The sequence below is a fragment of the Austrofundulus limnaeus genome, unplaced genomic scaffold (genome assembly GCF_001266775.1).
Source record: "Austrofundulus limnaeus strain Quisiro unplaced genomic scaffold, Austrofundulus_limnaeus-1.0 Scaffold57, whole genome shotgun sequence".
NCBI classification, from domain to species: Eukaryota; Metazoa; Chordata; class Actinopteri; order Cyprinodontiformes; family Rivulidae; genus Austrofundulus; species Austrofundulus limnaeus.
Genome location: NW_013952459.1, coordinates 1,733,421 through 1,747,566, shown reverse-complemented (window position 1 = coordinate 1,747,566; position 14,146 = coordinate 1,733,421). Strand labels below are relative to the sequence as shown.

The 14,146-nt window shown below is 36.2% G+C and overlaps 1 protein-coding gene across 1 annotated transcript in view; it reads right to left on the bottom strand.

Moving 5' to 3' along the window:
- The window catches only part of astn2 (astrotactin 2), a 259,339-nt gene that overhangs the window by 159,938 nt on the left and 85,255 nt on the right, over positions 1 to 14,146 (bottom strand). Inside the window, exon 4 of the mRNA XM_014009306.1 lies at positions 7,256 to 7,408. Within this exon, the coding sequence (XP_013864760.1) occupies positions 7,256 to 7,408 (153 nt within the window). The remainder of the gene's footprint in view (positions 1 to 7,255; positions 7,409 to 14,146) is intronic.

Here is a 14,146-nt window from a genome sequence, read left to right as displayed (position 1 = left end):
CACACACACACACACACACACACACACACACACACACACAGACTATTCTGTTTCACACAAACAACCTTGGCATGCCAAAGTGTTATTACAAAAAGCATCACAGCGTAAGTGCTGTTGACACCTTTTACAGCCTAAATTTATGAGCAGCTACCTGTTTAAAAGGGGAGAAAGAATTTGAAAAGGTGGGAGGCTTAATAAGGCACCACTTGGCTCTTGTACTTCAGTGGGCCAAGAATTTGTTGACTACACTCATATCAGTATGTTTTTTCTTTATTCCACAGGACTTGGATCAAGAGCCTGTCTGCCAGTTTGGTGCTAATAAGCAAATAGTGATGTGTCTGGAGACCACTCAGGAATTTCAGATTGCTGTGAAGGTGTGGCAGGTAGTTATTTCAGATGAAAGCCCTTGTCATCCGAATAAAATCTGATTTCTCACCTTTTTCCCAGGCAGCAGGCACAGAGGTAGAAGGTTGCACAGGTAATGAAATAGTTGCCTCTGAAACGTTTCTAAAGGGCAATTTCTTTACACGAAACTTTGATATTAGAATCTTTACATAGCTTTGGCTAAACATCCTTCTTACCTTCTGAAGCTAACTGGGTCATCTTTGTACAGGTAAAACAAGATACCTCTACCCTCCATATGACATTTCTTTGAGCATAACACAGTTTGCCAGTTCATTTTTAAAGAAACATTTTACTTACAAATTAATAAAAAAGATGTCAATAAAGAGAATATTGAAGACAACTAAATTATAGTTGGTAAGTCCAGACCTTATTTGGCAGTTTCATTGCAAATACTGTGACATTAAAATTTTTTAAAAAAATCTACAGAAAATTTTAGAAAAATGGACAAGTTGAAAAAAATACCCAWACAGAATATAAAGACATCTACAGCAACTGGAGACTAAATTAAAATTGTCTGCACTCTGAGAGACTCCAAGACAACAAAATGAATTTAATGACAAAAAGGTGGCTTTTGCAATGATATGTCCCCTTTAAATTTGATGCAACTATTCAAGCTGCACAGCGGCACAGTTTGTTACAATTGTTGCCTTGGCACCATAAAGTTTTGGGTTCAACTCCTGACTGGGGCTTTTTGTGTGAATTTGACACATTCTCCTTGCATGGGTCCATTTCTCTTGGTACTCTGGATTCTTTAATATGTGTGTGTGAGAATGGATATTTGTTCAAGGTATAACCTTCCTCTCTCCAAACGACTGCTGGGAATAGGCCCCAGCTCCCTGCAACTCTCCACAGGATCAAGCAGTATTGAATGGGTGGTGCTACTGTATTGCTCTTTATTAGTATAAATGAATTTGTCTTTTTCCATTACTAAAATAAACTTCAACAAATGCAGAACAAATCAGTAAAGCAGATATTCCATACCCCTACAGTGAATTATTAGTTTGTAATTTACTTCCTAATTAATCTCTTAATTATATCAGGGTAATGGTTCTGAAAAAAATAAATAAATAAGCAAAAGCTACAATGAAAATGCATACATTCTCCAATAAAACATATTCAACTACTGAGAACTACATTAATGAACCTTACAGATTAAACATAAATAATAAAAGTATGTAATAGTTTTGTTTAGAAAGTATGTTATGTTAGCTAAGATAAAGCTTGATATGAAAAATATCTGAGTTTGCCATCAGAAGAAACGGACATTTTAAACAAATTAAATGCATGGTATGAGCAGAATGGGTTTGTAGTCAGCACAGATGCAGTGCAGGGAGAAAAAGCATACACACTGTGAACATATGGATATACACAATAAACAACAGGGCTGACCCAACTTCATCACAATGACCTTTGATAAGCAAAGAATCATTTCACCAGCTGCTCTCAAAGCTCCTCACAACCAGCAAGGAGAGAGGCGTGAGTGGTGCTGCATTCTTAATCTGTACCGCTCTTCTCAGAATAAAATCCGTAAATACTGTTCCATAGCTGTTCATTAGCTGTGAAAACATGCAGCACTCTCCACTGAACTTCAAGCATGTAACTTGGGAAAATAACTTAAGCAAAACAGACCACACAGATGCCACACAAAAGCATTGTGTTTATTTTATTTTATTTTTTTTATAGGTGAGCTGTAGTGTTGTCATGTAAACAGATTTCAAATTAGACAACTCCACTACCAACATCATTGTCTTCCCTTCTTTTAGTTGGTTTATCTTTCTTAAAATACAAACACCCCACCCACACACAAAGCTGGGGTTTATGTGTGTTAGGACAAATTTAGTAAGAGCTGAAATACATAATTAAAACTAAATTTAAACCAACTGTAAATGAGCATTCACTTTACATTCATTTACTTTTCAATKTCATGCTTTGGGAGCTAGTAAAAAAATACAAATAAAAATAAAAAAAAACAGCTAGAAGGGCGTCAGATCATCTCTGGATGTTGGTGTCAGTGCCAAATGTAATGCAGATGGTTGTTGTGAACAACCACACAGAGAAAAAAGCCTTGGTTGAGCAGAGACACAGAACACAGAGATATGAGGGTTTGGACAGATATGCACAGCTCACTTAAATTAAATAAGTATATATTAAACACAGAGTAATCTTCTTTTTTATTTCTTCCCCCCATCCTCTTTCAGTGTGTTGTCGGTACAGTAGCACCAGGTTAGCATCAGGAAGGCAAAATTAATCAATAAAAACTAAATCAAGATTGCTCAAATTTACAAGCAGGCCCTGTGAGGATAGGCACTCTGTGGTACTTAGAGGCTCAGAATTTCAATTTCCAGAACGTCATTCCAGCTCCCAACATGATCAATGGTGTGTGACTTAAAGGGCCCAGCATACTCAATCTGAAGAGTCGACTTCTGGTCACATGGTTGTTTGGCGTTGTTTTTTTTTTCCACACACCTGACACACAATGCAGAGCACCTGCGAAACCCTTCCCACTGGGGTTTACGTCACTTCCCACTGAAAAAAGCTCCGATGCCCGCCGTTATTTTGGCCACAAATCTGTCCCGGTTAAAGCGCCACAGTTCTTGGCAGACAGATGTCTCAATGTACAACATCGCTGCTATCTCTATTTATGAGTTTGGGGGCATTTGACTATATTTATAAATGTCTGGTTATGGGTAAAACAGCTGCATTCTGCAAGTGAGTAGCTGAAGCCAAATGCAGTGTCCGAGCACTTTTCTGAATAAAGAAATACACCCAGAAACTTCTGACCAATCATACAATACGTTTGTATGAGGAGTGGGGTGAAAAAAAGGGACGGAAGACTGAAAGCTGCAAACAAAATGAAGCAATTTTCATCATGCAATTGGGACAATAAAAACAGATTTCAGAAGTACAAATGGAGGATACGGAGGCCTTAAACTAAACTTAACTAAAGAGGATTGTTTGGATCTAATCTGTTATTAGTCTATTTATGGTACATTAACATTTGCTTACATTATTTCATTTTTTAAAGCTTTTAACGAAAACGTAAAAGACCAAAAAAACAGTGTATATCTTGTCAGAAAAAAAAATAAAACATTCTATTATGCTCATTTATAGTCACATTTTTAACAGTGCTCTTCACCAATAACAGCACTGAGAGTCATAAATGAAGAAGAAAACATATGGAGGTTTTAGAATGAGTTCAACAATGTTCATGTATAATTTATTGCAAACAAATACTGTATGTATAATTTATTAATTTAAGAGTTAATATTAACTGTTTGATCATACACTGTTGGTTTTACCATCCTTCTGTATCTTTCCCATGCTCAACACAAATACTATTTTGGCAGTACATCAGCTCTATGATCTCTTGTACAGTAGAAAACCCTTTCCTCCACTCCCTAGGGCTGCAAACAACAACCATAATTGGTGTGTTTCRTCTGCAAAAACTGAAGACAGCTGAAGTTGAAGACGACCGTAGAATGATCTTTGTTCCTTCGTCTTTTCCTTCCGCCCGGACTAACAGACAGACACACACACGCCATACGCGCACGCACACAAGACAGCCCAGAGTCGTGCTTTCATGTGCGACTTCAAAGCATCAATTAAACAAGAGAAAACCTATATAATAACCATAAGGTTATCCTTGTCATAATGACTCAAAGTACTCGTTGCGACACATCAAAACACTACCACTGCTTCTAGCAAGCAAATGGAAATACAATAATGTCAAAGTGGAGATTCAAACGCACAGAAGTGCATGCAAATAAGGGACTATGCTCTTTTATAGTGCAGATTGGCCAAATGCATTTGATAGGGTGACTACTTCAAAATTGTATATGGTTGTACAGATTTTTAMTAAAAAATGAAGGTATTCCCAGGCAAGAAGATAATGTTCAGGTTCTACCACATCTTTTGTTATCCATATACCTGTAAAACCTTGAATTTGTTGAACCCATAAATGTAATCAGCTTTAGATGCACACTTAATGATTATTTTCTGAGAGTTTCATTAAAATGCRTCAAGTGGTTCWGGAGATATTTTGCAAACAGACAYGGCTACTCAAATATTCCATGCCAATCATTTAAAAGCAGATCTCATTCAGTCAGTTAATGTTTAGAATATGTTATTAATGACTTTTAGCTACTGCATCGCACAACTGTAACTTAAAATCTATTAAACTGACTAAAGGCATTTCTATGTTGTCTAATGTTCAAGTTGACTCCAAAGGTTAATGAGTTATAGATATTCATTTAATGATCACTTTCTGTGAGTTTCTTTAAAACATGTCTAAGRTATTTTGCTAACGCTACAGACACACACACACATACAGGCAAAAACATTATCGCCTTCGGCAGCGTGCGATAATAATGTGTCTAAGAACTGCATAACAATGACTTTTATGCATGAGCCAACAATTTCTCAGGGTCCAGGTAAAGGATGTTGCACAAAAAAAACTAGGGCAATATATGCTGAATGGGAAGTAARGAATTTGCCACAAAGCACATTTTCAATATGCAAGCAAGGGGACAGTAGGAAGAAAAAAAAAGTATATGAACAGCTGCAAAGTTTTGCTGAAAGGACAAAACTGCTGCTCCAGTTTGCAAGTGACTGCATATTATGTTATACTTTATGAAAGTTATCACTCAAGATTACTAATAACTTAGGTGTTAGAAATTTTACTATATTTTCTGTTTACCTTAAAAAAAGATTTGTGAGAAATCTACACCWAGACATCTTTTGGGTTTATAGATTGGCTTTTCATGGTAGTCTTTGTCCTCCATCCCAAAGGTGTTAAGGGGGAAAAAAAAATAACATTCTCAGAAAATTGCTGCGTGTGCTGCTAACGCCCCACACATCATACCCTCACAGTACCTACTGTTTTTCCTCCCACGCAGACACTGGGGACAATAGCTTTGCTCTTGTGCAGGCAAGCCAGCTGCCACTGTTGTCAATACTGGTGTGTTAACCCTTTGATCACGGTGTCAAACATCTCCACCGTGGTACAGAACAACTGTCGTGGTGAAGGCACCGTCCAGTCAAACTGTCTAAGTGTGTGCCTCCCTCAGTTTTGGAGTGGGTCAGATGCACATGGAACTCAGCTCGGAATGCGTGTTTGTATCCCTGAGATAAAACGATAGAGAGGCTTTTTTAAATAAAATATAAACTCATCTAAGCTTTAAGATGCTTTTAAAAACCAGGACATGAAATCTCTTCTGACTGAGGATGCTACTCTGTGTTTAAAGCAAGGATTGTTGCAGTGCTTAATGTGATTTCTAAAGATGTTTTTATTTTTTACTAATCTTGAGTTCATCTTTAGAAAAAAAAACATTTTCATTAATCGTCACCCTTTGGCCCCAAGTGAGAAAATGAAACTATAGACGTGTATATTACACTAATTTCAGYTCTTCACCTCTATTTTGTCTTCCAACTTCTTGTAAAATACAGCAATAACTTGCAGCTTTATGCTATAATGGTCTTACACAGTGAGATCAGCATGAAATAAAGTTGTGAGAAACAATTACCCCACCACACTCCCATTGCACTGCAAAGTTTGTCATTAAAAACAAAGTTGCAGCCACTTCATGAACCTCCCAGCTTCAGCTGCAGAACTTTTAGTGACAATATGCAAATACAAACAGGAGATAAGGGTCGAAGCAATGCAATTATAGCTACTGGACAAATAGGAGGTTCAACCCAGTTGAGTAATTAGTAAAGCAAAGCATCTACTTGGCTGCAGCTCGCCTTGCTTCTTCTTAAGGAATTTGCAATGCATTCATTCCATTTATACAGCAATGACCCTTTGAGGTCCGACAGCTTAACTTTTCCCTTTAACCTCAATCCAGCTAAGTAATTTCTGTAGGACTGGTCGACACTCAGAAAAAAAAAATCTTTCACCTTTTCATTAAAAATCTTTAAAGAAGTAATTCTGCTACTTACTTTACGAAGGACATCCCTCACTCATGTCCTTTATAGTTTTAACCCTGCTTGGGACGATAGCACCTTTGCTCTTTTATAAYTAAGACGTGATTTATTTCAGTAATGCACATTTACATCCTTAACATCTCGTAAGACGAGTACAAGCGGATGATCACCAAGTAGGCAGATGCTGTCAAACACAGAGTGAAAGAAAAAAAGCTTCCACCAAAACATGTCTTACAAAAAATGTAAGTGGTTCTTCTACCTCAAATGTTAGTAACTAAAAGGAAGCTATTAGTTTATACACTTAATTTTCTTAAATTAGGATCTGCCTTATGACACAGACTGCTTTTTACAACAGATCTGACTGAAACTATGGTGCCAGGTAATGGGCACACATAAAAACCTTGCTTTATGTGTGCTAATATTCAGAGYAATCTTCAAATGTCTTATTACTAATGAATTGTAATTATGATGAACATACTGTATACCAATACAATACATGGATGTTACTGCAATATTTAAAAAACACTAACCAGAAAAATCCAGCCTTTCATGGTAAAATACACTCAGAAAACAGTATTGTTCAGTAAAATGTAAGCAAATTAGTCACAACCCCTCCCGAAACACAAGTCTGACAATGGCAACACTGAGATTTGACGTCTAAATAAGTCTTAATTATTTAAACAAACCATTCTCCTTGGTAATAATTACCACAAATTATACTGTTTTGTGATAAATTACTTAAAATGACTTAAAAGCCTACGCATAACTCCACATCTGCTAAAAGACTAAACCATGTACAGACAATAAAGCAAAAATCCCACATTATTTGTTAAGTTACAACCACGCAACTGTTATAAATCATTTTGTCACAGTGTCCGTAACCTTGTGACAACTAAACATCTAAATTTTAAATGACTTGCTGTCTCACCTCTGATGTGGCTGGAGACCCTCCGACGGCCTGTAGATGAGCTGTGCACGGCGTGCTGGTAGTGAGACATGTTTGTTGGCGTGTTGGGAACACGGAAGCTGTCCTGGAACCTCTGCATCAAATCCTCGACTGACTCAGTGTTCGCTTCAATAGCTATAAAGAAAAGAGTTGACAGTCATGACAAAAGGCTATGCAAAAAAAAAATCGCTTTGTAGAGATTGAGATACACTCAAGACAATGTGAAAATCCATAAACAGATACAAACAGGCGTACAGTTTATCCAAAACAGCCAGTTTTTGCCCTTTTCCCCCCCTTTTTAGGAAAGAAAATAGATTAGGACATGAAACACACTGAGAGCCACTGGGCAGTTCTATTTAGGCACTGAGAAAAAAATCAAACAAAAACAACACTGTGTTCTAACTTTTATTTTATTTTTCTGCCCTTTAAATGATTCCATCAATTCAATATTGCCTCATCTCTACAGGGATCCTGCCAACGCTTCCACTGATTGTTCACTCTCACTCTTCTTGATGAATGACTCCAAAGCAACTAGCTACAGGAAAGAAAAGGGGCAACGACAAGATGCTTGCTTTGCTTTCTTTAACAGTGGGATATTTAAACAAAGGAGAAAAAGAGGAGGAAGAGGGCAACRTGGACGTTTAGGACAACATTTGCTATTATTGTGTGTATAGGTTTATTTATGATAGCGCAAAATAATTATTATAAATTTAAAGTATTCTCTAGTGTACACACTGTAGGGGTAACTAGGGGTCTGTGGGGCGAAACCAGAGTACCCAGCAAAAACCCATGTTAGCATGAGGAGATTTTGCAAAGTCCACACAGAAAGGCTGCGAAGCTAACCTGCAGCTGTGATTAAACAACACTAATCACTGCCCTGCTGTGCCACCCTAAATAAATGAATAAATAATTAAATTAAAAACCTCACTTATGGTTTGAAGTGCAAGCTCAATACACAAAGCAATGTACAAAGTAGGATCTAGTCTTAACACTTTTTGAAAGATACTAGTGGCGTCAAAAGTATTCACAGTCATTACTTTAGAAGTATAGACACYAGGGTTTACATTTGTTTTTAACACGTTGGTTCTGATGGGTGTTACCGCTAGCTGAACAAGTAAGACACCAGGTTTAACTAAGCCTGGCTGTTCGCCTCAGCCTAAGTGAAATAGAAATGGTATACTTGTTGCATTTATAAAATGTAGGAGTAAAAAATGCAGGTGATTGTATGAGCATATAAGGAGTAGAAGTAGGAGCTGGGGTGTAGTGGTAGCGTAGCCGACTTGGGACCAGAAAGTCACAGGTTCGACTCCCCGCCAAGTCCGCATGTTGAGGTGTCTTTGAGCAAGACCCCCAACTGCTCCCCAGGCAGCTTACATATAGCTGCTCACTGCTCCACTTGGGTGCTTCTCATGTGCGATGGATCAAATGCAGAGCACAAATTTCATCATTTCATGGGAACATACATTGACAACAAATAAAGTATGTTTACTTTTAAAAGGATGGCAGAAATATAATTACTCCGGTAAGGTACAGAAACTGTAAATTTCTACTAAAGTTTTAAATGTGTTTACTCGTCCACCACACCATACTTTGTAATATTAATAATGATAATAATATATTGTCATCAAAGACAGTTTGCATTTTGAGTCTTACAAATGCTGCAGAAAATGTGGATTTAGAGAAATAATTTGCAAATGGGGATGTGGCCTTGATATAGTAAAAGTCCTTAAAGCATCATGCTCTTAAAGTAAAGGGTTTGTGATGAAAAAAAAAAACAAAAAAAAAAAACAAAAAACAAAACAAAACTCTGCTCTCAAACTTCTAGCACGTAGCCATCTCCAAACAATGGGGTCATTTATCACCTCTAACACCAGTACCCTCAGCCTATCATCATCATCTTTTGATCTGTCAGTTTGGCTCTGAGGTGTACTCTGTCAATGAATAACGGTGATATGTTGCTCCCAGTCAATGCTTATCATGCATGCCAATGAGCTTGCAGGAGCAGAAAGTAAAACGATGAGGCAAACATGGGTCAAAGAGGCAGAATTACTCACATCTATCTTGATAGTTTTAAATAAAAACAATTCCTAAGTCCTTGCTGTTTGCTTCATATGTGTCCATATGCATGTACTACCAGTAGACTTTGGAATACTGATTTATTACAAAGAAATACTTAAAGAACTGTTGTGATTCAACCCTTCAAGCTGAAACAAATCAAATCAATGTAACAGTGTCATTTTGAACGTATTTGTTATATGCTTTAGCTTATCTGTTTTAATATTACATATGTTTGTTTCTCCTACAGTGTTAGGAAAGCAACAGAGCTATAAACCAAATGAGAATGATTTAGAGGCACAAAGTACACCCATTGGTGCAACAAACAAATAATACGTGGTACAGAATATTCTGTTTGTTTACAGTTTATAGATTTTCATTTAGACATATACATTATGCACAGTATAGGACTCCAGCCAAAATAGCAGACCAAATTCTGAATGCAAGTGAGGCATTTGACCCACATGGTCTTCTGAGCAAGCAAACCCAGTATCCATTCTGTGGAATACAGTCAAAATGAATCTGTAATGCAATATTGACAAGAGAGGCTCAGGGTGGTGTTTTTAGCAACTGAAGTATTTAGAGTTTTGCCATACATAATGCATTTATTAAAGAAAAAAAGTGCAGGTCAGAATGTGTCAAATTCAGGCATAAAAGCAGTTCAAGCAGAGCAATATTTTTTTATCGAGGTTATCTTTAAATTCAATGTTCTGTTCTTTTATAAACAGCTGAAATGCAGAAACTCATAGCTAACCTAATGCATTATGCTTTATATTTAAATGTCATTTGTGTTAGATTAAATGCTAATACAGCTTATGGTTCATAAAAGGCTTTTTAGTCTTTGAATGCAGTGCTGCTGGTGTTGCTCTTTTATTGCTTTTCATGCAAGTGGTCAGTGGCTTCAAATTCACTCAGGTGTGAGACATCAAACAGTCATTTTCTGTATCTTCTATATTGTTGCCTCTAGTGCCTGCTGCTTTAATCTGTTATGTTTAAAGGACTAAAGGAGATATATTACTATGTAATCTATTTGTTGTTTCATTACTCGTTCCTAGCTTTGTACACCTATTCCTTTATATCTTTTATGGCCTACCTGAAAGGTGGAAGCTTTGATGTCATAGGGAGAAAAAGCAAAATAAACACTTTAACAGAGCCATCACACTGAATGCAAGTGTATTTCAAATTTCAAGCACAATAAAAGATAGAGAACATGTTTCTGTCTGGAAATGACAGTTCCTTTTTTAGGGCTCTATGCTGACTCTGATGCTGAAACAGATAATGTACTGGGGCTGCTGCTTTTAGACATGCTGATTTCAACTGAAGTGCATGCATTGAAGGCACACAATATTCCTGCTGTCCCAATGAAAAAAACTCTTTACGCTTTTTTGAGAAGCTCAAAACCAACCATGATCACTGTAAGTATCCATTAGTCTCTATAACAAGGTCTCCTACAATGCCTGTCAGATGGTGACTGCTGGAGAAAGGTACCAGCTCCACCATGACCTGGAAACAAAAAGTGGGACAAATGGATGGATAGATKGTACAAAATAATAGAAAATGAAAATATCTAAAACAAGTTTTTTGGAGCTTCTATACAACTACCAAAGCTAAACAAAGTTCTGTAATGAAAATTTAAAGCAGCATGATAACAATTGAACAAATAAACGAATTAAATAGGATGCGATAGTTAAAATGAGACAACAAACAAGGACTTAAAACTTTGTAGTAAAATTTGCTACATAAGAAAAAAAACATGCTACAAGTAGCTAACAGGCTATGACTCAAATCCACAAAGTAACTGGGCTAAAAAAAACAAACGTGTTCAGGTGAGTCAATAACAATGGAAAGCCAAAAGCAGTTGTTCAGATGAAGAAGTTTAAAGTTAAAGTCAGGTCAGACTGTTCAAACTAAAACTTAGATGCCAAGTCTTGTAAATAAACAGTAATCCTAAAATTAATTTTGTAACCAGAGGGAAAATGGGACCACAGCAGATACTAGCTGATGTGCTAATGGGCAGATTAACAAAAAAAAATGCAACCTTGAAATGATTAAGGCTGTAATAATTTTCTTTCCATAATTTACATAATTATCAAAAAGAAAGGCTTTCATCTTAGAAACATTCTTGAAATGCAAAAACAAACTGTAGATGGATAGATGGAAACAACAAAGGTTTATTTAACACAATTTTAACAATTAATAAAGCCTCTAGTTTAAATGTTTGAAAATAAAAATCAACTTGATGTCAGTGCAACTCTAGCAGTATAGTGAAAAAGAAAAGAAAAAAGAAAGAAATGAACAAACAAAAAATTAACTTTTTATTGTGTTTGTGAAGACTCGGTTAGTTTAGGAGCTGGCATTTAATCTTTAAGGCAACTGAAGCATATCTGGGGCAGCATGCTTGAGGTTAACTGCTTGTGTACATATTTTATGGTCTCCTACAACGTTATATTTCTTTGTTTTATTTTATGCTGAGTCATGAGTGACAGTCTGCATTAAAAATGTGTGGCTGGTTTTTGTTTTAATTCAAAATTCCACATTTTCATACAATTACCCACTCAACACATATGGAAAGTGAATTTTTGGGTTTGGTTCTTGCTGTGAAAATGTTTTAAATTGCGCTTAAAATGTACTTTTCTTGACAAAAAAAGACATTTTTTTGTTGTACCATTATTATCGTGAAGTTTATAAGAGGCTGTAAAAAATACGGACAAAACTTTGACTGAGCCATCTGCAACAGCCTGGTCAAATCGCTTGCTGTACAAGGTATTTTGGTTAATTTGTGTTGTAATATTCTGTAAATTTGTAATCACTGGTGTTCTAATTAATGTGTTGACTGAGAAACAAGACTGTAAGATTATTCACCTAGGACTTTTGAATTGGCAGGCGGCCATGAGGTAACTTTTTGCTCAAGCACGTGTGTTAATTGTAGCTGAATGAAGTGACTGAAGTCTCTGTTTCTTATTGGTAGTTTTCACTCYGTTTAATAAACCAAAGCAACTCGCCTGTCTTGAAGAAGCTGTGCCTGCGTTGTCATTTCCTAGCTACACATACATTTTTAATTTTATAAATAAGTAAAATTGTATAAAACAAGGCAAAACGTACATTTATTTTATATTATTTGTTCTCAACTGTCTCTTTCTACCTTAAATCATGTCCTTTCTGTCAGAAGGAGCTGCCATGATATTTACCRTAGTTTCTTTTTTGACAGTTGTTTTTCTCAAGACCCTAAGACCTCTAGCTTCTCATTTTGAGTTCAATGTCAACTGAAGCTCCGGTACCTTTATTTTCTTCTTTTCATCTCCCTTATCTGCCTTTACTCTCTTATCAGTGGTCTGTGCGTGTAAACAGAGTCTCATAACTGGTGGATGTCAACAGCATGCAATCTCAGTCAACTTACTCCAGGTGGTCTCACGGTGCCCACTGAGAGAAGATAACACTGCTTTGTTTTGTGTTTTCGTTCAGCTGTGCCATTATGCTTGTTTACCTGCTATGTAGGCTTTGGTGAAATTGCGTATGTCCGTGCATGTATTTGTTGTCTTCTGAGTTTATTTATGGCTTTTCAATGGCTTTATTTATTTATTTATTTATTTTTTGCTAATTCCTGTTTATGAAGGATACTGCTTTCACAGCTGTGTGGAAACCCYATGGTTTTATTTTCAGTGGTTCATAAACATTATTTTTTTAGGTTTTTCTTTACTTTCTCCCACACTTTATAATCCAAACTTTTAAAAAAAAAGAGGCAAATGACAAAAACAGAGACCCACTAAAATGGGAATAAAATAACCAAATTCATTTTAAATAAAGTTTTAAGGGAAAAAAAACAAAGTGTTAAAGAAGTCAATTAAAAAAAGGACTGAAGCATCCACTCCAAGCAATACACAAACTACTTGCTTCTCCTTCTGACTTTCTGTCTTCGATTTGCTTCCCTTCTACTATGTCTTCTGCATTTCTCATTCTCCAGAATCCCTAGGGATCTCATTGGTGAAAAACACATTCACACAAATCTGGAAGAGTAAAATATGCTGCCATTTGCTTTTTGATGGACATGTACTCGGTGTTCTTATTAAGAGTCCACAAAGGTGACAGGAAAGCCTTACTAGTATGGAAAAACACAAAAAGGTTTAGTGATAACAAGCCATACACTGCAACTGTTGTCTCAGAGAGAATAGATTATTGTTGATCTGCTGATGCAGTATGCACCAAACTAACACTCACAGAAGCACAACTTTAATGTTCAACATGTACACTGCACTTTTAAACCTAAACAGTTTGTGTAAATTTATGATAGAATCCAGTTTATCTGATTGGTTATAAAAATAAAAATAAAACAAATAAACATGAGCAGGAAATATGCTGCCTACCTGATGAACACTCAGTCAGACTCAGTTTAGTAATTCTGTTTGTAGTCAAAATGACTCTTTAAAACTGTTAATCAGGTGCAGGTCATATCAATAAAATATAGTGAAATGTCAAATAATTTTAAGATTTTTTCTCTTGTGAGCCTGTTAAAATAGAGTCCCTTTTTTCCTTTTTCTTTTTTTTTTTAGAAATGATAAGAAACTACAAAAAAAAATAATGATAAAAAAATTCTCCAATTATAAAACTAACAATTTTAGATTAAAAAAATACATTTCTTATTGTGGAGACCACAAACCCAGACCGAAACCAGTTTTCATTCCATACGTTGCGGGACTTTCTGAGAAACCGAGACATTTAATCTCTAAACATGACGACCCAGTGGCTTTCAAACCCCAAAACACGTTACAACAAAGATTGGTTCAACCCACAATCCTAGACAATGAATATACTGTATATATA